This window comes from Gymnoscopelus braueri, assembly GCF_963280865.1.
Source record: "Gymnoscopelus braueri genome assembly, chromosome: 18".
NCBI lineage: Eukaryota > Metazoa > Chordata > Actinopteri > Myctophiformes > Myctophidae > Gymnoscopelus > Gymnoscopelus braueri.
The window spans coordinates 35,153,591-35,179,108 of NC_137618.1; the positions used below are offsets into that span (position 1 = coordinate 35,153,591).

Consider the following 25,518-nt stretch of genomic DNA (forward strand, 5'->3'; position numbering starts at 1 on the left):
AAAATGTTCGCCTGTAACGACATGCCCAAAGGTTCAACAAAGTTGAAAATGCTTATGTCTGTCTGAGGGTTTTATAAATATTTAACCAATGATAAGTATTAACAAGAGCTTTTGAGTAAATAATAAATATTTTGGATCCATTGGTACGCAGGGTTCTTTTTCTCATTTCCTGGACAGTAACGGTTTTGGACTGTACAAGGTTTCTGCCTGACAGCTACGATGTGTGATGATGTGTCCGTACAGTAACTGCCTTCCAAACGCTATAGGTGTGATCAATACTCTAAATACATACACATTTACCAAACTATGACCTGGTTTCTCAAACTATAAAATAGGATAAGATAAGCCATTTTTGATCCATGTGTGGGAATTCAATGTAAGGACATAACTTAGTTGATAGGCTGGTGATCACCTGATGACAAGAGTCGTAATTAAATATTTTTCAAGCGGATTGTTTGGTTCAAAAAGTTCTTAAACTATACCTAAACCATTTGACTTCCTGTCTCTGTTGGTGGACGTGACCCATGGCCCCAGGTCAGAATGTCTTCTTATCGGCTATAGTGGCACTGAAAGGCCATTCAACAAGCCTGGTCCAAACTACAGATTGCAAACATGACTTATGTAAACAGATGAGCTGATTTCTTACAGCAAATAATAAAAAATGGGATGTTCTGTCCATGAGTTACTTGTTTGTTGTGCAAAACCAAACACAGAACACCCTGGAGACAGCTACAGCATGCTAGCAAGACAAGGCCTTCCTTATTAGCTTGTTTGCATTCACAGCCCATCCCAAGTGGCATCTAAAGTGTGAGCCACTGGCAGGCTGGCTGGTGTAATAAGCAGCCTAGTCAGTGTGTCTATACTACATGTCTGTCTGTATGCCCAACCAAGTAATTCTCAGAACAAGTAACACCTCCGCACTCGAGGCAACATGAACTTTTGAGGTAAGTATAGGGCAAAATGAATGTCACAGAAACCAGCGCAATGTCCCCTAATCTAGCAAATGTGAATGATTCTACCATACAAAGAAATAGGGCAGAAAGGCAGACTGCAGAGACTCTGTATTGGCTGCAGAACACTGAGCAGGCATATTGCAGTTATAGATTCTACTCATGAAGGAATTGATGCTCTGTAGGCATTGTACTGTGGCGTAACTGCCAGCAATAATGCATGATACATGGTACATAAGTACTTCTCTGAGCCATAATGTCGCTGGGCACAAACCCAGAAGCCGTTGGAGGGGATTTTCAGCTACTGCATATATTCTAAGAGACACCGCTTGGTGAAATAGTCTCTACAATATAATATCCACTAACTTTGCCCCTGAGGCGGGAGCAGATGTGCTGCTGGTGTCGGCGATCTCTATGGAGCTCCAGCTCCTCCTGGTGGGCGAGCCTGGCCTCCTCCAGTGTCAACAGGGCCCTGGTCAGGAGGGCATCTCGGTCCCGTTGCCAGCTCTGGCCTATCACACTCAGCTGGGCCTGGCTGAAGCGCTGCCAATCCCAGGTTCGCTCGTGCTCCGTCTGGAACGTAACAAGATTGATGGGGGAGGTCAGTCATTGATGGGGAGGTCCGGCAAGTGGCGTGACACTCACGTTATTACTGAGTCTGTTTCATTCATTTCATTGTTGAACAGAACATGTCATTTCGTCCTATAGGTTCATTCATATTCTGTAGAACAATTCATACTTTGCTCGTCAGACATTCCATGTCATGTAACGTATTATCACATAACCCCACAGCATTGTTTTATACATTTATATATGTTTATATATAGCCTACAGATAAGGGCAGCGTGATCAATGCAGAAACTCTGTTGTTTTCACAGCTCTGGCTGTGTTGGGGTCTAAGCATGCACCTTCTCCCCTCTCTCTGTGTGAAATGTCCGGAAGGGAAATGGTTCTGTTGTGTGAGTGTGAGAGCTGCCTGTAGGTATTCATCATTGTGTCAGCACTCATACAGAGGCAGCACCACATGGCTGCTTCATTGGAACAGAGGGAATGATATTCATCTATGGGCTAATGGCGGCTAACTGACAGTGGGAAGGCATTAGACGGCTGACTGGTTTTATTGAAAACGAGTAAGCTGACAAGTGCCAGGAACAGAAGCGCCAGGGGCAGTCAAGCAAAAACCTGTTTATTTATGCACATCTTCAGAACTTAAAGGAAGATCCGTCCCCTCTTCGTCTCTCAGTTTTCAACCTTTCCTTAGCCGCCGTCCTCACTTTTGTTCTGCAATTATTTGGTGAGCCCGGAGCCCTGGACAAAGGTACATACCACATCAGTAAATATGTGATCTGATGGGCCTCATCACAATGTGTACAGTATGTATGTAATTTTGCCTTGCAGTATGCAAGCGCTGATGTGTGCTTTTGTGTAAAATCTCTGTGCATAACATAATGTGTATATTGTACCTATGCGCCAATGTGAACCGCAGTGCATGTGCTGTGTAAGGACGGTGCTCTTAAAGTGGCATTGCACTAGTTTAACTCCTGCTCTGACAGTCCCCTGCAGGGTGATACCTAGATTACCTACATATGGAGTGATCCTTCCTGGAATGAAGAAATAAAGACTCCTCCCTGGAGCATCTACAAACATTCCAGGGAACGTTATGAGGACATGTCCTGTCAAATCTTTGTGGCATGCGTTTGGCATCCCACTTACTTGTAATGATGAGCTCATCATCAAAACTGTAGCAGGCAGTAGCAAGCTACTTCCACCAGGGGGCATAATATACTCTGATAGATTAGACTTGGGACAACAGAGAACACAACACTTTCTGTCAGGAACACAGATCAAAATCTAAATGATCAGCTGGGAAAAAGAAACTCTGAAGCAATCACACCCACACATTGGGAACAACTATCTACTTTTTTCTTTTTTTCTTTTTACATTCTGCATGATTTGAATAGCTAGAGTCGGAAACAATCACAAGATCTCATTCTCAATGTTTGCAGATCAAGGAAGAAACAAAAACTGTCTTCATAATCCAATCAAAGCCAAATCCCTTTGCTATTTTAAAAGAACAGAGAGGAGAAGAACGACAATACATCACAAAAGTGGCTCATGGACAACGTTAAACCGCTGCAATGGCACTTTGAGTCTCCACGATCAAAGCACAAAGGCAGCATTTTCAACACTCCTGTGTCTTTATTCTCCAGTTGAAGTAGATACAGGGACACAGAGGGTTTGAGCTGTACCAATCTCATTAACCATCCTGCAATAGTGTTGTTATGTCTCTTTCCTGCATGGTAATCTGAGAGGAAGACTGACAACATCAGCAGAAAACTACATCATCTCTCAGAAAGTATTGAATGCAGATGAAATTGGACTGTAGAGTTGTAAAGAAAACTAAATCTAATGATTTAAAAGTGAGCAAAATGTTTAAGAGTTAAGCCTAATTGACTCCATAGAAAGCATTATTGGTCACATGACTTCTATAATCCCCTTACTAACTATATAAGGATTGACACTGGACCTGCTTATCTGTCTGACAGAGCCCAGGGAAGTTCTTTTTTTTTAAAGATATTTTTTAGGGCTTTTCTGCCTTTATTTATAGGTATAGTGGAGATGGACAGAAACAGGGAGAGAGAGATGGGGAGAGACATGCAGTAAAGATCGACAGGAACGGGACCCGCAATGCACTGTCAGGCTATATTGGAGCCTAGGTACCCGGACCGCTGGCCCGGAAGTTTGTTTTAAACAGAACACATACGAGGGAAAGCCCATGGCTGCCAAATAGACAGAATTGACAGGATTCATTTTGTGTCTAATGGAGCAGATGGGAATTTTCACACAGAAACAGAGCTCACCCTTAATGTGCACTATGGTTTTAAGAAAGTATTGCAATAATCTATATCTCATTTAGATAATTCTGGAAGAAAATTGCCATGGGCAAAGACCTCATATTAAAAGACACACATAATGTACCTACCTATTAGTGATGTGCGGGTCGGGTTTTTTCATGACCCGCCCCGCCCCGCCCCGCGACGGAACCCAACCCGCCTCAACCCGCCCCGCGAACCCATATATAAATCTATGGCTCAACCCGCCCCGCGACCCGCGATCATCATAATAGCTCAGATTTATATAGCGCTCTTTTAAGTACCCAAAGTCTCTTTAAATGTCTACAGTAGCACAACATTGTCATGGGCTAAATAAACAAGCATGTTGTTCAAATGTTTTTTTTTTTTTTTTTTTTTTTTTTGCCATAGCGGCTGACCCGCTCACCCGCAGCCCGCATAATTGCCTCTGAAATCCTGACTTGACCACCCGCGCCGCGGGTTGACCCGCGGGACCCGCGGGTTACGGGTCGGCCCGCTCATCACTACTACCTATGCCCCCAAAAATGTAAGATGAATACTTCTTAGTTCTTCCACATACAATCTTTGGAGTCATGTTTGTGCACATTATAAACAAGGCTTCAGCTATTTCCGTTTACAATTTGGGCTGATTACCTGTGGTAACTGGTAAGTGAGCAGGCCTAATTGTGACTAATAGCTGAATTAGTTGGGAGTCAGCACTCCATTGACTCTGTATCTATTTGTGGAAAAGTAAGAAAAGTGTCGTGGGACGAGAGCCGGGAAACACAGCTCTCCGCCTCACCAGCCTGCAGAGGCTGAACGATCAGGTCTCTAAATGTAGCACCCAGCCGGAACGGATAGGAGGACAGGTCTAAGGGTGTCAAGGCAGGGGGGGACTGGCGGTTGTCATGGTGATATGTGGAGCAGCAGTAGTGGCGTGAGGGAGTTGTCCACGGAGGGTGACATGGCACATCCTGCAGCCTGCTGAGCAGATCATTGTGTGGTTGTATCTGTCCGTGTGTGTGTGTGTGTGCGCGCGCGTGTGTGTGTGTGCGTGTGTGAGAGAGAGTGGACAGACTGCACACCTGCAGTTGTACATGCCTGTTTTGCATCCATCTGCATGCAAGAACATTTAAGAGTCTATGTTTTATGCATGGAAACCAAATTCTTTTCTTCAGAGTACTCTTACACACACTGCATCTAACTTTGGCAAAAGGACTCACCAGCTGCTCTCTGGTTCTCTGGGGGAAGAGCCTTTGTAGCATGTCTATGTACAGTGCTCTGTGGTTCGGCATGTCATGAGGGTAATGGCTCACTGTCAGTTGGAATCGTTGATGGTCCTCTGCAGGCCAGCCACAGAACCTGAAGCAAATTAGATAGAGGTCCATTTTTAGAGACTGTCTGAACATCACTATATTACATCATTTTGTGTGACTCATTTCTAGGATGTACAGATAGATAGATACTTTATTAATCCCCGAAGGGAAATTCTGGTATCCCATAGCTCATACGGGCATACAGTAAGGTTAGTTAAAATCACAGCACAACAAGAGGGGTCACAGGTTAAAACTGAGAGAAGACAAACGTAAAATTATTATTATTATCTATATTACAATTGGCAAACTTGCTGTACCTGGGAAAAAAACGGGGAAAAAAAAAAAAACTGCGCACTGCGCATGCGTATTCACCGCTGTTGCCAGATCGTGCGCGAGCAACAAGCAACCAGCTTCATGAAAAAACACAAAGCTGCGCACTGCGCATGCGTCGACGCACTTTCTCTAACCAATTTACACCCACTACAACACCTGGACATGGCAACCCAACCTCACTCTCCGAGCCTATCAGCATCGTCGCTCATCGTTCTGTGATTGACAGCAAAAGTTGGCCAATCAGGTGGCGAGTTCGAGTGAGCCCGAATGGCTCCGAGTGCAGCCGACAAAAGACGAACGGCAGCCATTGTTGTTTGTGCGAGTGCCTTCCTATGGTGCCTTCACTTCTTACTTTCGGCTATAAAACGCTCTCAAACTTCTTCTTTGAGGCACGGAATTTACTTATAAGATATCGTTTGGATAGAATTTAGTTGTTTCACTTCATATGTGTGGTCAATTAATCATGACAGAGCCTATTTAAAAATAAAAATTCAGAGAACCGGCAGGGGCGGGCAGTCACACGCATGTATCCGAATAAGGCAACCTATTTTGGGCATGGCCATCTCAAAAGTCCCGTTGCGTCACATTAGTCGCGGAAACGCGCCAGAGACGGGGAGAGAGTGACACCACGCACGTCTCTGTGTGTGTGTGGTGGGGGTGGGGCGGGGGGGACAGCCATGCGTGCACACAGGGAGAGAGGGGGAGAGAGAGGGAGGGTGGGAGAGAGAGAATAGTGAGCCAAACACAGCGAGAGAATTTTCGCTGACGGACAGAGAGAGACAGAGAGACAGAGAGGGAGAGAGAGAGAGAGGAAGAGAGGGAGGGAGGGAAAGAGAGAGAGAGGGAGGGAGGGAGGGAGAGAGAGGAAGACAGGGAGAGAGAGAGGGCCAGAGGGGAGAGAGAGACAAGGAGATGGAGAGAGAGGGAGGACGGCAGGACGCGATGCGTTGTTAAAAATTTAAAAACTTTTTTGGGGGAAATTTTTATCCCACGATTTTTGAACCCCAAAATAAGCGAGCCCTCGCTTATTTTTGCGCGGACGTAATTTGTTTGTCATTGTGGTGAATGTTGTGTGTGCTGCTGATGTTTGTTGTGTGAAGCTTAATGTCAGAGTGTTTGTGTTGGAGCGCCTCAGTGCGGCTGCAGAGTTCATGTGCAACATCTTGCATGCGTGGCTGTGTGTTACGGCCCTAGCCGTATGGTTATGTTATGTGTGGTTATATTTTGGGTATATTTTTGTGCTATGTGTGGCTTGTATTATATTGTTGTGTTTCTGTGTTCCATATAAGGTCATGAGTGGTGGTGGAAGCTGTGAGTCTGGGTGTGGTGCTGGTATGAGTGAGTGAGTGATTGACTTCCAGCTGTCCAGCTTGACAGGTCCAGCCTCTGGCCCTGTTCCCCTGCTCCCATTCGTCGTCCCTTTGTCTCCGCCCAAGCCAGGGTTGGCTGTTCTCTGAAGCTCACCTACAAAAGCTCATTCTGCCCTGATTGTCATGGGGACTGGTTGCTCTCATTTGAAAGAGCTAGCAGAGATTCAATCCCTCTGTCTCCCCGAACCCATGTAGCCTGTTTTGTTCTGTTTTTGCTTTGGTCTGTTTGTTCACTTGTCCTTCAGTGACTTTTGATACGATCAGTTATTTTTTGCCCTTCAGTTGACTTATTTCAGTTTATTATTTTGAGTTAAGAGTTTCTGTATATATTTGTCATTTCTATTAAGTATTGTATTTATCTGTTCACTCGCCTTGTAGGGGTGTTTGGTCTTTTTGTTTGGTTCAACCACTTCTCTACTTGTTTTTGTATATTCTTTAGTTAGGTGAGTTTAGTAAATGTATATTTTTCTTTGGTTAGGTTTAGCTAGCCTTTTTACAAATGTAAACCGGCACCCTGAAGTTTCTGGCACTGGTGAAAAAAAGACAAAAAGAGTTTGAGATCTCTGCATAAAAAAAGGAAAATAAAATCAATTCATTTTTGAAAGCGACTTTGTCCTCCATTATTATGTCACCTCCCCTACCCTAGACAGGGGGTCGTAACACTGTGGCTTTACAGTTTTCCTTCGCCGTGTCTGTAGGTCACGGCCTGGAGACCCCAGGGTCCCCCCCGGGGGGGCCGACCCTCTGGGTATTTTTTTTATTTATTTTTTATCCCATGATTTTGTACCCCCAAACGATATTTTCTTTGGGGGGGGTACTAGACGTTTTGTACCCCCAAACGATATTTTCTTTGGGGGGGTACTAGACGTTCTGCCCGCTACGCGGGCAGAACTTCTAGTATTACCACAACTCCAAAGCACTAAATGTGTGAAAGGGTGCCATGGTGGCTCAGCCAGTTAGTGCACAGACCAATGTTCTCCTAGTGAGCAAAGACCTGGGTTCAAATCCGGCCCCCTGTCTTGTCTCACATGTCTCTCCTCTCTCTTTTCATTTGTTTCCTGTCTCTCTACCCTGGCTTATATAAAATAAAGCATACAATTCCCCCCATGACACTTTTATAAAATAAGCCTGACCTATTCAACAGCTTGCTTGCTTCAAAGGGGAGAAATTATTCTGCAGCAATGCTGATAGTCTGCTGCGTTTTTTGTCTTTAGTTCTTTCTTTAACAAGATGCGCGCATGACTACAACTCTGTTTTGATTGAGAATGATCTAACTGAGAGAGTGCAGTGATTGTCATTATATTGTTTCATAACAGCTGGGGAAATCGGTGCATCTGTTCCATGTGAGGAGTAATCAGGAGGGTAAGAGAGAGACTGTGATCTGCGAAGGAAGTGCAATAGTCGTCCAATCTAACCTGCCCATTTGTTGGAGGCTGTCATGGAGACCCTGGAGTCTGCTCTGATACTTTTCGGTCAGGGAGCAGAAGGCCTGGAGCAGTGACTCTTTCAATTCAGGGTAGGGGCAGTCTGCTTCCAACACCTCCTCTGGAACTTGGTCCATGTCCAGCAGATTCTCTTCGGTACTACTAACATGGTCCTAGACAGGATAGAGTGGTTTGTACTTGTAATACCAAAAAGACTGGATAGGTTTAAACCCAAAGCATGTCTATGCATGGAATCAAGCCAAAGGATCTCTCACCTCCAGACCTAGAGCAGCAATTTCTTCCTCCAAGGCCAGACTCTCTGCAATAAGTTTCACACTGATGCCCGCTTGCTGGTCTTTCACAAAGTTTACCTAGCAGTCAATGAAGAGATGGAACCATAGTTAAAATTGGGCCACACCCTAATAAACCTCCTACAATGGCATGTGTATGGTTTGAACCCCAGTAAACCTCCCAGCATGGTATGGTTATGGTATGACCTAGTGGAGGAGGGAAAGAAATATGCCATAAACAAATATCCTTCATATTGTCCAGTCAATCATCACATGGACCAAAACATTCTCTACAAACCCAACTTCACACCAGCTTTCATGTCATTATATTTCCCCCACTGACTCTGTATCACTGAGAATTTACAAACATACAGTTTCCCTGAATTTCCCTCAAGGGATCAATAAAGGTATATCTATTTATCTATCTATTTATCTATCTATTTATCTATCTATTTATCTATCTATCTATCTATCTAAGTATCTACCCTAACAACATTTTGTGTCCTCCTGCAATGCTCTATAAATTAACTTATTGGTTCAAGTCAGATCTCTCTATTTGTGTTGTGTTTGTTTTTTGACAAGCAACAAGAAACATTCATAAATCAGATGTATTTGCCAATAGTGAGTTATCAGTAATTGTATCCACATTATTTTCTCTGTCATTCAGGAGAAAAATCTGCTTGTTATGAAGGAAGAGACTGATACTGAGACAACCCACATACATCTCCTTGCGGACGTAATATAGATAGAAGTAAGCATTGATGTCAGATGCTGTTCTTATCAAAATATAGAACTCAAAACCGTTCCAAACAGATGCTAAGATTTGATAACAATAGTGTACAGGTGCTACTGGGTCTTTGTGGTTGTCACATACAGGTGATATTTGGATACTTCAGGTGTTTACTGCGAGGGTTTGATTTGCTTGGGGGGTCAGACTGAATTTAGAAATTCCCCCTCTGGTCATACATTTTTATTGCTGGTGTGAATATGTTTTATCCCTGAGGCTGCTTCTGGTCAGACCAAATTAAATAATTCATTTTGGGGAAATATACTGTAGACTGTCTGATATGTTTGATCATTTCACTATTGAACAATTTAATAAAAAATATATCATTCACATGAAATTGAAATTAATCAAATTAAAAGCATTGCCCACAGAGGTATTCTCCAGGATCATTGTTAACAGTAGCTTACAAACATTGTTATTTTTCAGAATTTAATGGTGGATCATAATCCAACGTGTATAGGTAGATAGCAACCACCACCTACAGAAAAGAAAAACAAGATCTAATGATCTAATCCTTAAGGAAAATAAAGAGGGCCTTGTAGCATTCCATTCATCTGAAATGTGCCATTAAATAAAGAGTTGAATTTAATCCAGCATGTCCAAATCTTAATCTTGAAAAAACACAAGTTCCTTACTGCCCTTCTTATTAATGATTTGGCCATTCATTATTTCAAAGCTCTCTTTGCAATCCCCTCTGCTTTCTCATTAGCCTTCACACCAACTAAATTGTACATGAATTCTTTGTATTCTCAACATTATCGCAAATATTTCCATCAATAATCTCTTATTGTTTGTTTTGAATTCAAACTATTAAGAGCATTCAAGTTTCAAGATGAATTTACCGTATTTATTTGTCATATTTCTTGTGTACTTGTATACATTAAGAAAACAAAATGCTGTTCTCCATTAACTACTTGCAGTGCAACATGAAAAGACATCAACAAACATCTAGAAAATCCATAAAAATCCAGGTCTAAAGAAAAGTAAATTAAAACAAAGTAGGATGCAGCATGTAGTGCTTTTTAAAAAGTTAGCAGTGCAGTATGTTAAAGTGCTGTAGTGCTTTTTTAATATATATTATTAAAGTATAGGAGCACATGTGAAAGTGCTGTTGAGCATTTTAGAAAGTGCAGTCCAGTTCACTTCAGTTTGAGGGGGGCATTGGCAGGGGGCACACTCCATTTGTGATCCTCATTCCTCACTGCCTTCGGGAATAATCTGTTCGGCATCCTGCAGCATCTGGCTCCGATGCTGCTGTAGCTCTTTCCCGACAGCAGGAGGGAAAACAGGCCATTGGAAGGGTAGTGGTGGTGCCTTAAAGTCGCAGTTCACATGTCCTATGTGTGGTTTAAATGCTCAGAATAATCCATCTCCGATCAATATATGTTCATATCAATTATCTTTCTCACCCAAAAGACGGCCATGAAGGACGTTTTATAGTAACTCAAACTTGGGCCTCATTTTCCATTCCAGCACCTATTCATAATGCCACGCCTGTAGAATCAAGCCAATATGACCCCTAGAATCAACATGCCAAAATCTCGATGCCCTTGCGAGAATGTCTCCAGAGGAGGATCCTCTAGTCTACACTGATTTCCAATCACATCTTCAACTGTGGGGCTGCCGATGGCCTAGTGGTTAAAGCGCATACCACATATAGGCTCTAATGCAGCCTGACAACGAGTCGCGGGTTCGATGAGCCTGACGGGCTTTGCTGTGTGTCACTCCCTGTCTCCTGTCATTCTTCACTATACTATAAAGGCAGAAAAGCCCCCCAAAAAAAACATCTACAACTGTGGTTTTATTTGTTATCGCGTCAGGCCGGAACAGCCGAAGGCGAGTCATTATGTTTTCGCTCCTGTGAGTCCGTCTGTCTGTCTGTGAACAGCTAATCTCAGGCAGCGCTGGACCGATCGGCGTGAAACTTTGCACACACACTCCCGGGGGGCCAAGAAGAACCTCCAACAAACAAATTGTTCACATAGGCCTGTTATAGTGCCACCATGAGGCCGATTTTCCCATAAACCCCAACCACCATACGCCCCAAATGCCACCCCACCCCCCATACCCCCAAACCTGACCCAACCCCATACCTTCATACCCCCCCCCACCCACACTTCATCGTGGCCCATGAGTTACAGAGTTACAGTTAAGGTCACATGAGTTGTCATGTGACCTTAAAATCAGGACACACCCACTTTATTTAATTGGTTTTATATTGTTTAAATACCATTAAGAAAATAAATAAGACTATTTGCAAAAGGGAAATGTGTTATTAAATTATTTTTGATACGTGAATACATTATTTGTTCAAGTTTAAACTTGAAAATGTAAAATATCATAATGGGTAAATTTACCCCTTGACTAGGATCAACTTACCCCTTACCTGGGGCAAGTTGAACCATGTGACCACTTTTTTTTGGGCTTTTTTTAGAACCCATATTTTTACAACCCTTTGTCATAGATGCACACTCATTATTTCAATTGATAGAAGACATCTTGAAGTTTTCGTAGATGTTTAGATTTGACTTCCATCTCATTTTTCCTTGCCTAGAGGTCAACATAAGTAAAAAGTGGTTCATCTTACCCCGTTCTCCCCTACCCCATCTTCCAAGCAGTTCCTCCTACATAAAAGCCCCCCCCATCCGACCGACTCGATGCCGTGCACGGAACTCCCTCGGGTCGGCGGCAACGCGCATGCCGAGTTTGAGGCCGGTCGGTAGGACGGTTCTCGAGATACGTGGATTACAGACGTACGTATATACAGAGACTCCTTACTTTTCAAGCCGTGTCTCTCTCTTTGTTATGGTCAATAAAGCGCCAAAAATAATAACTTCCTTTAGATGCTACAGAGAACAAATATTCTTGAAGGAAAGGTAATTAGGTAGAATTGTATTTGTCCCCACGGGGCAAATAAAACTATTGACACAAATCAAAGTCAAAATTAAAGTTATACTTTAAAAAAATATATATAATCCAAGGTTAAGCCTTCCCTCCCAGACATGGTTGGGTGGTTGAGCTAATGCTGTCTTTTCCCGTTAGCACTCAGTAGTACAATGGCTGAGGGTATTAAAAAGTATTTCATGTAATTTGAAGAACATGCAGTACTTGAATTTCAAATATATTTGAATAAAACTAATAAAAGCCTGAAAATATCTTTGGAATACAAAAAGGATGTGAAAAATCACAAAAACAGATGGAGGGAATTTACATGCTACTATCCATGGAAAAGCCACTGATGAAATACAATCTTATAATTTCCTTTCACAGAGGCTTTACGGACATTCCATCAGCCAGTTCCAACGATTAGTATGTGGCACATACTGTACATAGGAAGAGTTTGACGACAAGACTACAGGCATGGCGAACTGAGGACTGAACGAGGACACAAAATACATACAGTGGATAAATCACTTCAAAGTGCCATGGTCACTAAATAAGAAACATTATTAAACACAATTGGAGCATTCTTCAGAGCAATATATTTTTTCAACCACTTTTCAGAGAACTATCTGTATTCTCATTCAGACGTGCACTGACCTGGAGAGACAACGTGCTATGTAGTTATCTTCCTCTTCCCACATGAACAAGCTGGCTACAAAAGCCAGGTTGTACTTCAGAGTACTCGTAACCGTTATCAAAGTACCCAGTGCTGTACTCATTACCATGGTACGTAGAGGCTAGTCTATGACAGTAGTACTATGATGTCATAATGATGACATCAGAGATCACCATATACTGTATATGCTATATTATATCCTATATTAGAATTGGCTAAATGGGTGAGCAGGCAGGCGGACTAGCTGGCGGACCACGGCCCGTCACTTTGACTCAGACAATCATAAACAAACCTGATACGCCCATATATAGAACGTGCACACCATTCAAAGTAATAGGGCGACAGAAAATAACATGGCGTCTATTGAGTTCAAGTGGTCTACTCTAAATGTATTGAATTGCATGGTTCAATACATCAGCGGTGCGAAGTAGGTGTGAGGGCCGCACAGCACACCTCTAGTAAAGGTAAATGTACCCCAGTCATGAAACTCACCAGGCCATTCCTGTTTTTTTTTAAGAAAGGAAGTGCCCGACAAATTTAACAAAGTATGGAGCTGTGAATAACCACTTAGACCCTATGCGCGATGCGAGAGTGCGGTCTAGCCAACACTAGACTGCCCTAGCGTGTCTGATATCTGGCATAGAGGGGCGGGTTTAACATCTCCGGAGAGAGAATGCGTGTGATCCCATTGGTTCACCGATCTGTCCGTCAGCCCCCGCCCCGTCAACGCAACATTTGGAGCGACGCCCACTGCACTCTGGTTGGTTGGGGAAATGAAACACTTCCTATGCCCGGAACACCGACTCGCCGGTCCAGGCTTTTATTTTTGAGCAAAACTAAAAAATAAAAGCTTGGAGATCGAGGCTAAGCCAACACCAACTCGGGACTCCTGGATCGCTGCCCTTCACACTCTCCTATCTAGCATCAGGGTCTTGAGCTCTAAAGTGTTGTTAGCTAAGCAGTCACGCCGCAGTGTGTCTACGTAGGTGGTGCGCTTCTTTCCTGGCTTTGCCCCCACAGTGTCAGTTTGCCTGCCACTAGTTCCGGCAGGCAAATAAACAGACAACTTGAAGAGAACATGGGAAGAAGAGGCAGTGTGGAGCGGGGTGGGGTGTGGAGTGGGGTGGGGGGCTACTCTATTGTGGCTATGCACTCAGGTGGGCATGGGCTCAGTGGGCCAGCAAGGCTGGGATATAAAAGAGAAGTGGGGGCACCATGGGATTAAAAGCAAGCCAAGTGACACACATAGCAGATAAAATGTCTGGTAGACAACACATCCCCCCTATAAGGTCTGCTTTTCAAAGACACCCCTCCTGCCTTCTCCTTAATCTCACCATTCATTTTCACATCATGAAAAGAAAAGCAAAAGCCTTTACGGGAATCAATGGCAGAGATTTAACTTAAAAGTGGAGAGAGACTTAAGGACTGGGGACACTAACAAACAACAGATTCATGAGGAGTGAATATGGCACTGTGACTGTGTGCAAGCTGAGACCTTCTGTGTGAGCAAGCAGGAGTTTGATTTATTTCAACTCTCTGCAGAGTAGACACCATTATTTTGGAACCTGTAGAGAGGTAAAAAGATTCATTGTGGAAAGTTTTATGTACATTGAAAGGATAAAACACTGCCAAACTGTTAACAAACAGCCAAGGACATAAGCTGTTGAGCACGTTGCGAGCTGTGTATTCCTGATAAATTCAGACTCAAATGCTATCAAGAGTTGTAGTGTGTCACTTTTCAATCCAGAAGCTATAGAGCTATATTTCTGTCTATATTATTGCTAACACTGTGTGTTGAAGTGGTCTCGTGATTCTAATTGAAATCCTGACACCAACAGTTAAAGCCGTCGGGCCGTCTTTAAGACAATGGGCGATATCTTGCACCCGGCACAAATTGAGGCAAAATGCAGCGCAATTTTGCTAGTTTAGCAAACCTTTACACCTTGTGCCTCACTTTGTGCATAGGTACTCGTTTAACTACCACATTTGGATCTGAACACACCCGCATTTGCACCCTGTGCTTTAGACCATGCCCCACCTTGCACCATGTGTCTACAAGCAGTGGTATAGAGATACGTTCTCCTGGTTTTACTTCAGGTCTGCAGATAGATACCTGTTGCAGTACTTGCTCCCAATCTGATGAACGGGGAATGAGCTGCTGATGTTGTACATCGCTGAGTCTGAACTGCAGGTCGTCCCTAAGCTGAGAAACAGGCTCCACGGTGGCAATCCTGAATGCTTCTCTCTCCCTCTCCAGGAACGGCCCTAATGGCAAGCATAGAAGAACACAAACGCATACAGTGACACATACTATTGTGCATATTAACTATGTACTGAAGTGGTATATTGCATAGTTACTATCTGAAAACAGAGTGTACTGCTGCCTACCATAATCTTGAAGGGTGAAGATAGCTGTATCTGTCCTACTGCATGGCTTGATGTGTTGCAGGAATTCATGTAGGTCACTTTCAGCCTTCTCCCTGTTGTAGGAAGGACAGAAAATGGCATAATATTATGTACACATCTTGGTGTGGCTTGGTTTTCTTTTTTTACAATTAAAACTAGAAAAGGTAAATAAACAGTTATTATAGAAACTTGCTTCTCTCACCACACTGCACAGTGGCTAATGAATCGTAAGGTGTGTTTATTTGGCTATATGTTTAAAGTATTGGCAGCAGTAGCGCATCTTTATGACTCGGCTCATTACTGAAACCCAAGCTTGTGTACACCATTAACCTTGTGTGGCTCAGACACAGTCATTAGTCCGCAAACACGCTGCACCCCAGAGCTAGCACTGCCCTTCTCACTTCACCATGCATGACACCGTTGGGGCCCGAAGTCCCATGCTTGTGTCTCTCTGCATCGGCGTGCAGGGGAAAAAGTGTTACACTTCCTTCACTCGGTGAAGCGAACACTCCCATTTCAACCCAAGTGTGCCCCTTTACAGCTTAAGAGTTGTTTCCCTATCCTCTCCCTCTTCTGCTGTTTCGAGTTATCAGATCCATGCTAAATCACCCATCGAAACATTTTACAGGGGGCCTATTTCCTCCTGGATTCATCTCTCTCCCCCTGGTTTAATTCTGCCTATTTTCTCTGCACTCTTTTTTCATTCAGATACACAATCAAATTCTCAGTGTTGATTTAACTCTGAAGAGGATATCTGTCCGACTGCAGGACCCATTGGGAGATACAGTTTCTTGCCTTGGATGAATGGAACATAAAAAAGGTGGCTGTGTGTGGCATAATATGGATTCAGAAAACTGCTGAGGATAATAGGTGGAAATAATAGGGGTCTCTTACTCAGCCTTAGCAAGCCTGCAGTACTCCCCGGCCCACACCTGTCTGTGCTGCCGCAGAGCCGAGCTCTCCTTGGTCGCCTTGGCTGCAGACAGAGTCCTCTGAACCTACGAGAGAAGGATTAGATTAGAACATGACAAATAAGAGTTCCCTGGAAGTGGAATTTGCCATGAAAACCAGAGAAAAACTATTTCCATGTCATTTGGTACTTCATGTGTTTGCTCCCCTTTTGCTATGTATTATTGTTGTTTGATGTTAGCTGTGAGAAAATATTCCCCTTGGGTACGCAGAGTTTATCTCTCGACTAATCTAAATCTGAGATAGGGTAATAAGCCCATTAACATGGCCATTATCATTGCCATTGTTGGGTCTTGAAATCATAAGGATCCTGTGTGGAAGGAAGTGTTCCTGTGCAAGACATTTAACCCCTAAATTGCTCTCAGGTTGGTGCCTTACATGGTTGTCTCTCTCTGCCATCGGTGTGTGAATGTGTGTGTGATTGGGTGAATGTACTGTAATGCACATTGTAAAGCGCTTTGGAGAAAAAGCATCATTTTACTATTTCACTTTGTGAATATGACAAATAGAAGTCATAGCAGGGGTTAAATATATTGAGGCAATAAGCAGGTCATATCCTTATCTTATAGTCAAGGGTGAAATGCTCTCTCACTGTCTGCATGCCAAGGGAGAAGTTTATTCAGGCATTTGGTTATTCCGACAGTATGTATGGCTCTGTCATTGAAATACTGACTTTGTGAGGCTCACGTCCCACAGGAATGAAAGTATAACAATATCAATGTTAAGAGACATGAAATTAGAATAGGACAGTTGCAAATTGAAATGATCAAGTGGAACACGCAAAGCATGCATGAGCCATCTTTCTAAAGGCGCAGGGGTGGGGGTCTTAATCTACAATCATTTTACGTGCATTTTCTTGTCATGGGGAGACAGGAGGGGAGGGGTGCATTCTGCACAATGCAGCGCTTCATTGTCCTCTATCAGTGTTTTTTGCACAGGTCACTGGCTCAGATAATTGTACAATGGAAATCTCACCTAAGCAGCAATTATACATCGATGAATCACCCAGGATGATACAGACTTCAAACAAATGTCAGCTTTAGAATAGGCTATGGAGGTTTACGTGTATGACATGGAGTGGTTTACTGACTCTCATCCATAGGTGAGAGTCATTGAACAACATGCACACACGTCTTCTCTTTACAGTGCTCTTGACCCAGGTATTTTATCAGGTGTCCTGCAAAGGCTTAAGGCTCTAGTATTTACAGTAGGAAACATTGCCACATTTCTTCCTGGTGTGCAAATCTGATACAATCCCCTGCAGCGACTCAGTCGTTTATTTACCCTCTATCACCATAGGGAGATGCTCAAAAAGCCTGCCTTTCAGCATGGCAGCTGAATGTGAACATAGCCAATCTTATCTAGTCTATGCAGAGAGACGGATTGGAACGAGCCACGGGCAACTGTAATGAGATACAAAAAATCTCCTGCCACAGTTTACCAATTAAAACACTGCAGGTCTGAGAGCCTAATCTCCAATGCCCCACGGGTTAAGTTCTCTGCTCTGCTCATATGCTGAGAGGCAGGAGACTATGAACTTCAAACAGTTTTATGGTTGAAATCTCAGGCAGCCTTGTGAATATTCAAAGGACCATTTTTTATGATGATATTCCAATTCTGCTTGATATTTTTAGGCAACTTATGAGTGCGCAATTAACGCTGTTTATGTGAAATAGACGTGTGTGTGTGTGTGTGAGAGCGAGTGTGAGTGAGTGAGAGTGTGTGAGAGAGAGAGAGAGAGAGAGAGAGAGAGAGAGAGAGAGAGAGAGAGAGAGAGAGAGAGAGAGAGAGAGAGAGAGAGAGAGGCATTTTGGTGTTATGTAATTAGTATGGCGTACAGTAAGAGCAACATGGCAGCTGTGTGAACCTATCTACCGGTATCTATGTAATAAATTCAAGGTATCTCTTTAGTGTCCGCCCTGAGACTGGGAGGTTGGGATTCGATCCCCGGCTGGGTCATACCAAAGACTCTAAAAATGGGACCCAATGCCTCCGCTTGACACTCAGCATCAAGGGTTGGATTTGGTGTAAATCCCTGCGACATACTAGCGTCATGTCACTCACTCTCAGGGGGTGTACTTGCACATCAAGCTGCCTCACGCTACAGAAACAGGAGATAGGCTCCTGTCCTATGGGCCTCATGGCTCGGCAAGGCCTACTTACTTATCTCTGCGTGTCTGTCTCTGCTTTTTGCCCAAATATGGAGATGCTGGACACCACAGTACTGATGCCATAGACTGGCCTCGAAGTACTTTGACAATGGTTACTGCACTAGAGTGACCAACATCATAGACTGGCCTCCAAGTACTCTGATAACACGTAAAACACTGGTATGGTGAAGAGAGAGACACTGCTCAGAGACACTGCTCAACCATAAGAGGTGTTCACACCTTCCATATCAGGTGTCATTATCAGTTCAAGTATTTCCCAATGAGAAAAGTGTGTAATAGTGTGTAATGAAGACTGTTTGCTCCCTGTAAAAACAATACTAATACAATATAATGGCATTGCTGATGAGTAAGTTTTGTGTCCTGCTTTCATCCGATGCTGAATTATCTTGAATACAATAGCTAATATACTATACTGTAATAATGATACACAATAACTGTATTATGACTGAATCTACCTTTTGTCCAATGAGTTCAGATTCTTGACGCTTGGCTGCAACGATGGCTTGTAGTCTTGCATAGTCAGCAGGTTTGTATTTTGAGCTCAGACTGTGTTGCATTGCATCCACGTCTGTTTTTCTATAAGAATGAAAACAAAGATATGCCTGAATTGGGACACTCATGGAAAATCCTGTGACTGTTTATGTTGTAGACATACAACAATAATAATAGCCCACATTCAACTCTAATGAAAAGCATGGGCCAGTCAGTAGGCGAATTTCAGCATAGGGGAGTTCAGAAAGGCGCAAGATGCTGACTAGCCAGACAGCAATTCAGCTGTATATCATTGAAACAATAAACACAACCAATTCTGTCTCTGACAACAGCCTCAAAGCCTTGTCAGTTGTTTGTAAAAATTCAGTGTGTAATAACAAAGGGGTTTCAGGTCAAATCTTCTCAAAAGAGCAGCAGGCCACGGGGCCAGATCCAATCACAACTGACTTACTCGCGTCCTCGGCTCTGTAGTTTGTGATGAGGGCGTTCAGGTCCATTCCACTCCTCACAGCACAGCTATAGACATAATGAATGTGATTAAATAATGTCTGAGTTTTGTACTGCACAAGCTAAAATATATGAAGGCTATTCAGTGCATAATCTGCATATGCAAAAGAGAAATACCCTAGAAAGTTTGGAAAGGTCATAATTTCAGTTGTTTTACTTTTACATATTAATTTAAACATTCTAAACTACTAGAAACAGCATATTCTTCATGCATATACAATATTCTTTCAATGAACCATAACAACCAAATTGCTGTTGCCATCAGTCCATGCACATGTGGTAACTTCAGTGGAATTATTTATTTATTTACCTGTTCACTACAATACATCACCATCACCATCTACAGTGTACTTATTGTACAAAAATTGGCAAAAATAATGAATGCAGCATCCAATCTACCCCAAAATATTTCCCCCACTAAATTAGGTACAAATTATCTTGTGAGTCATGTGACAATGACTTGTCAAGAGGGTTTTGATATTCCTCCATACTGTTTGCCTGTAATTGGTTTCATAAGTTAGTGGAAGGTGATTTCTTTCTGGCGTGTGCAGATGTTTTTTTAACTAGGGTGGCCCAAGTGAGCCACTTATGCAGGTGTGGAATACAGTATGAATGCACGCACACGCACACACAGGCGCATGTATTCACATGCGTGTGCGGACTGTGCCCCTCCCACATGTCGGAATAGCATTAATTACCATTTTTGTCTACACTACTCTTATATCTAGTTTAATAACTAACATTACAGTGTCTTACTGTGTTTAACGTTACATTTAAAAGATGAATACACCTACTAATGGCAACAAAATAGAGTGGCACCATACAAATGTAATATTTGGGTGCATTCGTAAATAATTATGCTTTGAGAACCTGCTCTAATTTCAATGCGCTCTGGTGTTGACATCAAAGATAAAGCATAATTTATTTACGAACAGTCATTTTACATTTTTGTATTTTGAAATGCATTAAAATTAAAGTTATGATTAACCTGTTTTGTTACACGTAGATGTGTGTTTAATACTTTAATATAATATAGAGTAGGCTACCAAAGAAGCCACAACTATCACATTTAGCAATGAAACTTCATCCAAGTTAAAACTCTGAATTTCTTAAAGGCCAGAGAGAGCATTCCCGGGTGCACTCCAGTGCTCTCAGAGCGTATTTCCGAATGGCCACAGTATTTGCCCGAGTCCACCTCACTTTTGATGTAGTCGGTCAAATAGAGTAGGCAGGTGTCAGTGGAATGAGATGTTCTGAAGCCAGATTGGAATTCGTAAGTTAGTTTTCTTTCTGCAAGATATTTACCTCTCTATAAGCTTCGAGATGGAACATAGAATAGAAACAGGGCGGTGGTTGCCGGGGTCTAATTTACTTCCTTTTTTATACAGAGGGGTTACTCTCGCTAGTTTGAAATCCTATAGGACGTGACCCTGGCTGATGGAGAGGTTTGTTATGTGGGCAATGATTGGAGCAATAGAGGTGGCTGCGTCTCTGAGAAATCTGGAGGGGATATTGTTGTGGCCGGTGGCCTTGTTTGGTTGTAGGGCAATCATCAGTTGTCACCATGGTGAATTTAAAATCATCTTTACGTACGCCTAGATTTTCGTAGAATACTTGGATGTATTCTACACCATATAGGGCATAGCATTGGTGGCCATTTTGTGGTGCCACAGATAGAAACCCCATTCATTTTTCCCATAGAGATTTAAAAAAAAATGTATATACATTATTTTAAGCATGGAACCAAGCCATCCAGGCTACTGGTGAATCATGACCACAAAACATTTGAAAACTGCAAAAAAATGGTATTGGTGGGAAGGTGGGGGCCACATGAGGCCCCCACCTTCACTTAATGCGGCCCACAGCCCCATGTTGCACAACATGCAAACATGACCCGCTTTAATTAATTCAGCCTATATTGTTAGTTTAATGACTTTTTTGATGTCCAATGTATTTGTATTTAAGTTCATAAAGTTCATAAGTAGGCCTACAACTAAATGCATTTGAAATTAAATAAACATTTAGCTTTTCAGGATTCCAATTCAAAAATTGCAAAAAAGAATTCCGAATTCCAATTCCAAAGTAATAAAAATAGATGATTTTTGTTACTATTGTGTGACTCATCAGCTATTTTTGCTACTTTTGTGTGACATATTAGAATGACAAAGTACGGAATTAATTTACAAAAAAAGTTTAAATATGGAGATAAGAGGTTTCTGCAACAAACCAATATGCAATGTGGCCCCCTGGAGTGAGTGTGGAAATATAGTGGCCCTCTCCATCATCAAAGTTGCCCACCCCTGCCCTATAGCCCAGAATGGGAGGGCAGTATGTTAACCAGTGTGGTGGCTATAGTTGTTGTAAAGAAGTTGTTAAAGCGATTAGCCACATCCAGCTTTTCTGTAATGAGCGTGCCATCCGAATTAATGTTGATGTAGAAACCTATTTCCCCCCACATCTTCCTCGAGACAACACAGGTTGATATAATTTAGTATAAACTAAAGCTTAGTTTAGCTTCATAGACTTGTTAGACAGCACTGTCATCAGTGTATGTTGGATTCATGTTAATGTGTATTTTCAGACATTTAACCAAACCGTCAGTAAACTTGACTTTTCACTCTGTATTTAGCCTGCTCTTTTCCCCCTCCACAACACCAAACCTCGCGCTGCGAGGCGTTGTGAGCTTGTAAGTTCTCCTCAGAATAGGGATGCTAGGGTTCAAGTGGTTTAATGGCAAACATTTGGTGGCCCCCCTGTAGTAACTCTGAGGACCCCCTAGGGGTCCCAGACCCCCTGTTGAAGACCCCTGGGCTACAAAATTTAAATAAAGTGCGTGTTGTCAGGGAAGTGGATATTTTATTTGCTCAGTATATTATTCCTTCCTACCTTGTTGTATCCAGATCCACCCCGAGTCTCCGACTGCATGGGTTGACAAAACTTGTAACCAAGGAAACTGTCACCCCCCGCTGCCATTGGCCGATTCAACAATGCAAGACTCCGCGAAACGCCCCCTTCTCTAAACCCGAGCCAATCAGGAGTGCGCACTGCAAAGCCACGGTGTGGTGACGTCATGCACGCAAGGTTGCCATGTCCGCTTATTATAAGCGGCATTGGGCTTGTTTTTCTGTACAGTTGCTTGAAAATATCGTTAGTTCTGGGTTGCGGTTTTGTGGGCTTGTTTCCAAAGTGTACTTATTTTGGGCTTTCTGTGTAATGTTGTTTAAACCAGTGGTTCTCAAATATTTTCAAGCCAACGACCTCCCAAATTAATATGTACCGGTATTTGTCTGCAGAACCCCCCCCATCTGAAAATATTTTATGCCAGGGACCCCCATACAAGATTTGAGTTGTTAAAATGTTACAAAAATATTTTTTCTTCTAGTTTATTTTTTTTTAAATAGCAGATCTGCAAGAGCTTGTAGATCGGCTATTTTCAAATAGGTTTAAAGGGCTCATGTAGCATAGTCGCTTACTCTGGGCTTGTTTTCATAGACCTGGTTGCTTATTTCTCTCACAAGATCTGGCAACACTGCATGCACGCTCGTATTCCTTCGAAGTGGAAGCAGGGAGCGACGAAGAGGGTCTCTTCTTCTTGTTCCCGAGATCATGGAGGCGAGTTGCGCTATTATTCCACACGCATGGGACTAAAAAGACGGGACTTTATAGCAGAGACGGTGAAGTTACATGTCCTACCAACGCTGGCCAGCGCAATAGCAGTCCTCCTTTAAGGTACTGAACATTTTATTTTTTATTGCTATCCAAAATGACTGTAAAGAAGAAGAAGAAGAAAAACTGGGGTAAAATGAAAGCATCTGTGCGCCGGAGGAGGGTCTCTGGACAACCAAATATATGCACACAAAAAAAGTCCCGAATACTATGTTTTTAAAAGAGCTGCTCGTCATTTTTAGTGCTGTGTAGCTTTCGTCATAGGACAGGAGGACAGTTTGTAGACGAGAAGAATTTAACGCGTACTAATCTTTCTCTTGTGACTGATTAATCGCCACGCACACCTTTGTGAGGAGGGACCTTCAAATGTAGTCTTTTAGTGTCGAGTGTTCGGTTCCCTCCAGTGAAAACTTATAAAGGGTGTGTGTGTGTGTGTGTGGGGTGGTTTGTGTTCAGCGCCGTTCAGTGCTCCAGTCCAAGGTGCAGTTTTCCCAAAACAAAAAGAAATGTTACTACTAGTACTTTGTGTGTGTCACTGATGTCGTCCTTGAAAGCACACAGAGCCCTTGTTGTGGAGAGAGAGAGAGAAGGCAGGTAGAGTGTGTGGGGGAATCTTTGGAATGCGAGGAGGGCGGAGATTCAAGCGGTCTACTACTTCAGGGAGATTTGCTCACTTTTTTAAAATTGCGTTCACTTCATAGTTTCATTAAACAGTCACAAAATAATTGTGATCAAACGACAGTAGTTTATATTTTTTATTTTTTAAGTTTTATTGTGAAAGTATCAATACTGCAATGTAGAAAAACTGAATTCCGGACTGTAGAAAGTCCGGAATTCAAAATGTACTTGAGTAAAAGTACAAAAGGGTCCGGGTTCTCAAAAGTATTGGTATCAAAATGTACTTAAAGTACAAAGAGTAGAAAGTACTCATTTTGCAGAATTTCCAATTTCACTAGTTTTCAAATGTAAAAAACATCTTTTGAAAATAGCAGATCTACAAGCTCACAATGGGTCGGGATGTGAGCTTGTAAATCGGCTATTTTCAAATGGCTGAAATTAAGTGGTTACTGTGTTTTGTAATGATAATCAAAATCTACAAAGTAATTAGAAACTAAAGTTTTCATATAATTGCAGTGGAGTACAATATTTTCCTCTGAGATGTAGTGGAGTAGAAGTAAAAGTAAAGTATTGAAATTTGTAAATACCGAAGAAAGTAAAAGTACGGTACTTGCGTAAATGTAGGCTACTTAGTTACTTTACACCACTGCACTTCATACATTAAACAGTCACAAAATAAAACAAACAAACGACGCCAATAAAGATAAAGACACGTTTTTTTTTGTAATCTGTTACCTTCTCTGCTATGTGAAAATGTAACCATAACCCTTCTGGTCCCTGGGGGTTATTGATCTGATCTGCATAGGTTAAATACATGACGTGTAAGTTGGTCTGTCACTGTTGTATTATTGATCCATGCATTATGTGCTAATGTATTTATTTTTTATTTAGGGGAATTTGACCACATTGCTGCGCCAAAGTGCATTATGATAGGCATTATAATAAACCTCTTATGCTTATAGTCTTATCTCATATAAAACCATAACTTTGTTTTGTTTTACTTTGCACTCCACCTTTCCATTAACCAGTGGAAAGGTGGCAGTGCCACATATTAATCCTAGTGTAAATATGTTGACACAGGTATTTAGACTTTGTGGTCACATTTTATATTTTGTTGATTTGAGGCTTAAAAATCAGCCAGAATGAAATGTAAACATTGAATGTTATGGAAAGGTGATTAGTAAATTATACGATAACAATGTATATGATCAAAATAGCTAATTAATACTGTGACTAAGGCTATGTACTAACAAGTGTTGTGCACTGCAGATGTGGCATAGTTATCTGTCTGTATTTATATACTGGTTAATTTGATTTTAAGACAGTCAACTATAATTGGGTGTAGTGCATAACGATTTGGGTCTGGACATGAATTGTCTCTCTCTCTCAAACACAGTTAACACACACACACACACACACACACACACACACACACACACACACACACACACACACACACACACACACTCTTGATTAACCTTTTAGGTTGCTCAGGACACTCCTCGTGATTCGCATTACTACACAAGACACACACTCCCACCCAGCTGACATCTTATTGAAGGGGTTCACTGTTAAAAATCCAGAGGAATAGGAATAATGGATAAACAGTCTCCAGGCTCAACTTCTCGCTCTGTTTTAATGTTTCTTGGATATTGATCATAGCAACATGCATAAAAGAATAAAGGTTTTTAGTAATTAGGAATGCTGCAGAAAAATCACGTGTTTCATCCTGAAGGCTTGTTCGTGTTTTTCATTTGTGTTTGAGTTAGATGAGATCAAGTGGTACACTGTACATTAGCCAACCAGAT

General features: G+C 42.3%; 2 protein-coding genes across 3 annotated transcripts in view; one reads left to right on the forward strand and one right to left on the reverse strand.

Moving 5' to 3' along the window:
- Positions 1-19,431, reverse strand: part of LOC308073337 (coiled-coil domain-containing protein 148-like) — a gene marked incomplete at its 3' end in the record, with an annotated part of 31,908 nt that extends 12,477 nt beyond the window's left edge. Inside the window, exons 1-9 of the mRNA XM_080412212.1 lie at positions 19,371-19,431; positions 18,883-19,003; positions 16,182-16,285; positions 15,270-15,361; positions 14,995-15,146; positions 8,521-8,616; positions 8,237-8,418; positions 5,026-5,164; positions 1,317-1,523 (exon numbers count right to left, since the gene is read on the reverse strand). Of these exons, the coding sequence (XP_080268338.1) occupies positions 1,317-1,523; positions 5,026-5,164; positions 8,237-8,418; positions 8,521-8,616; positions 14,995-15,146; positions 15,270-15,361; positions 16,182-16,285; positions 18,883-18,984 (1,074 nt within the window). The 5' untranslated portion in view covers positions 18,985-19,003; positions 19,371-19,431. The remainder of the gene's footprint in view (positions 1-1,316; positions 1,524-5,025; positions 5,165-8,236; positions 8,419-8,520; positions 8,617-14,994; positions 15,147-15,269; positions 15,362-16,181; positions 16,286-18,882; positions 19,004-19,370) is intronic.
- A 3,570-nt stretch (positions 19,432-23,001) lies between these two features.
- LOC308073850 (plakophilin-4-like) overlaps positions 23,002-25,518 on the forward strand; it is a 98,329-nt gene continuing 95,812 nt past the window's right edge. For both annotated transcript variants that reach the window (XM_080413034.1, XM_080413035.1), the window contains exon 1: positions 23,002-23,155. The gene's annotated coding sequence lies outside the window, so the exon portion shown is untranslated. The remainder of the gene's footprint in view (positions 23,156-25,518) is intronic.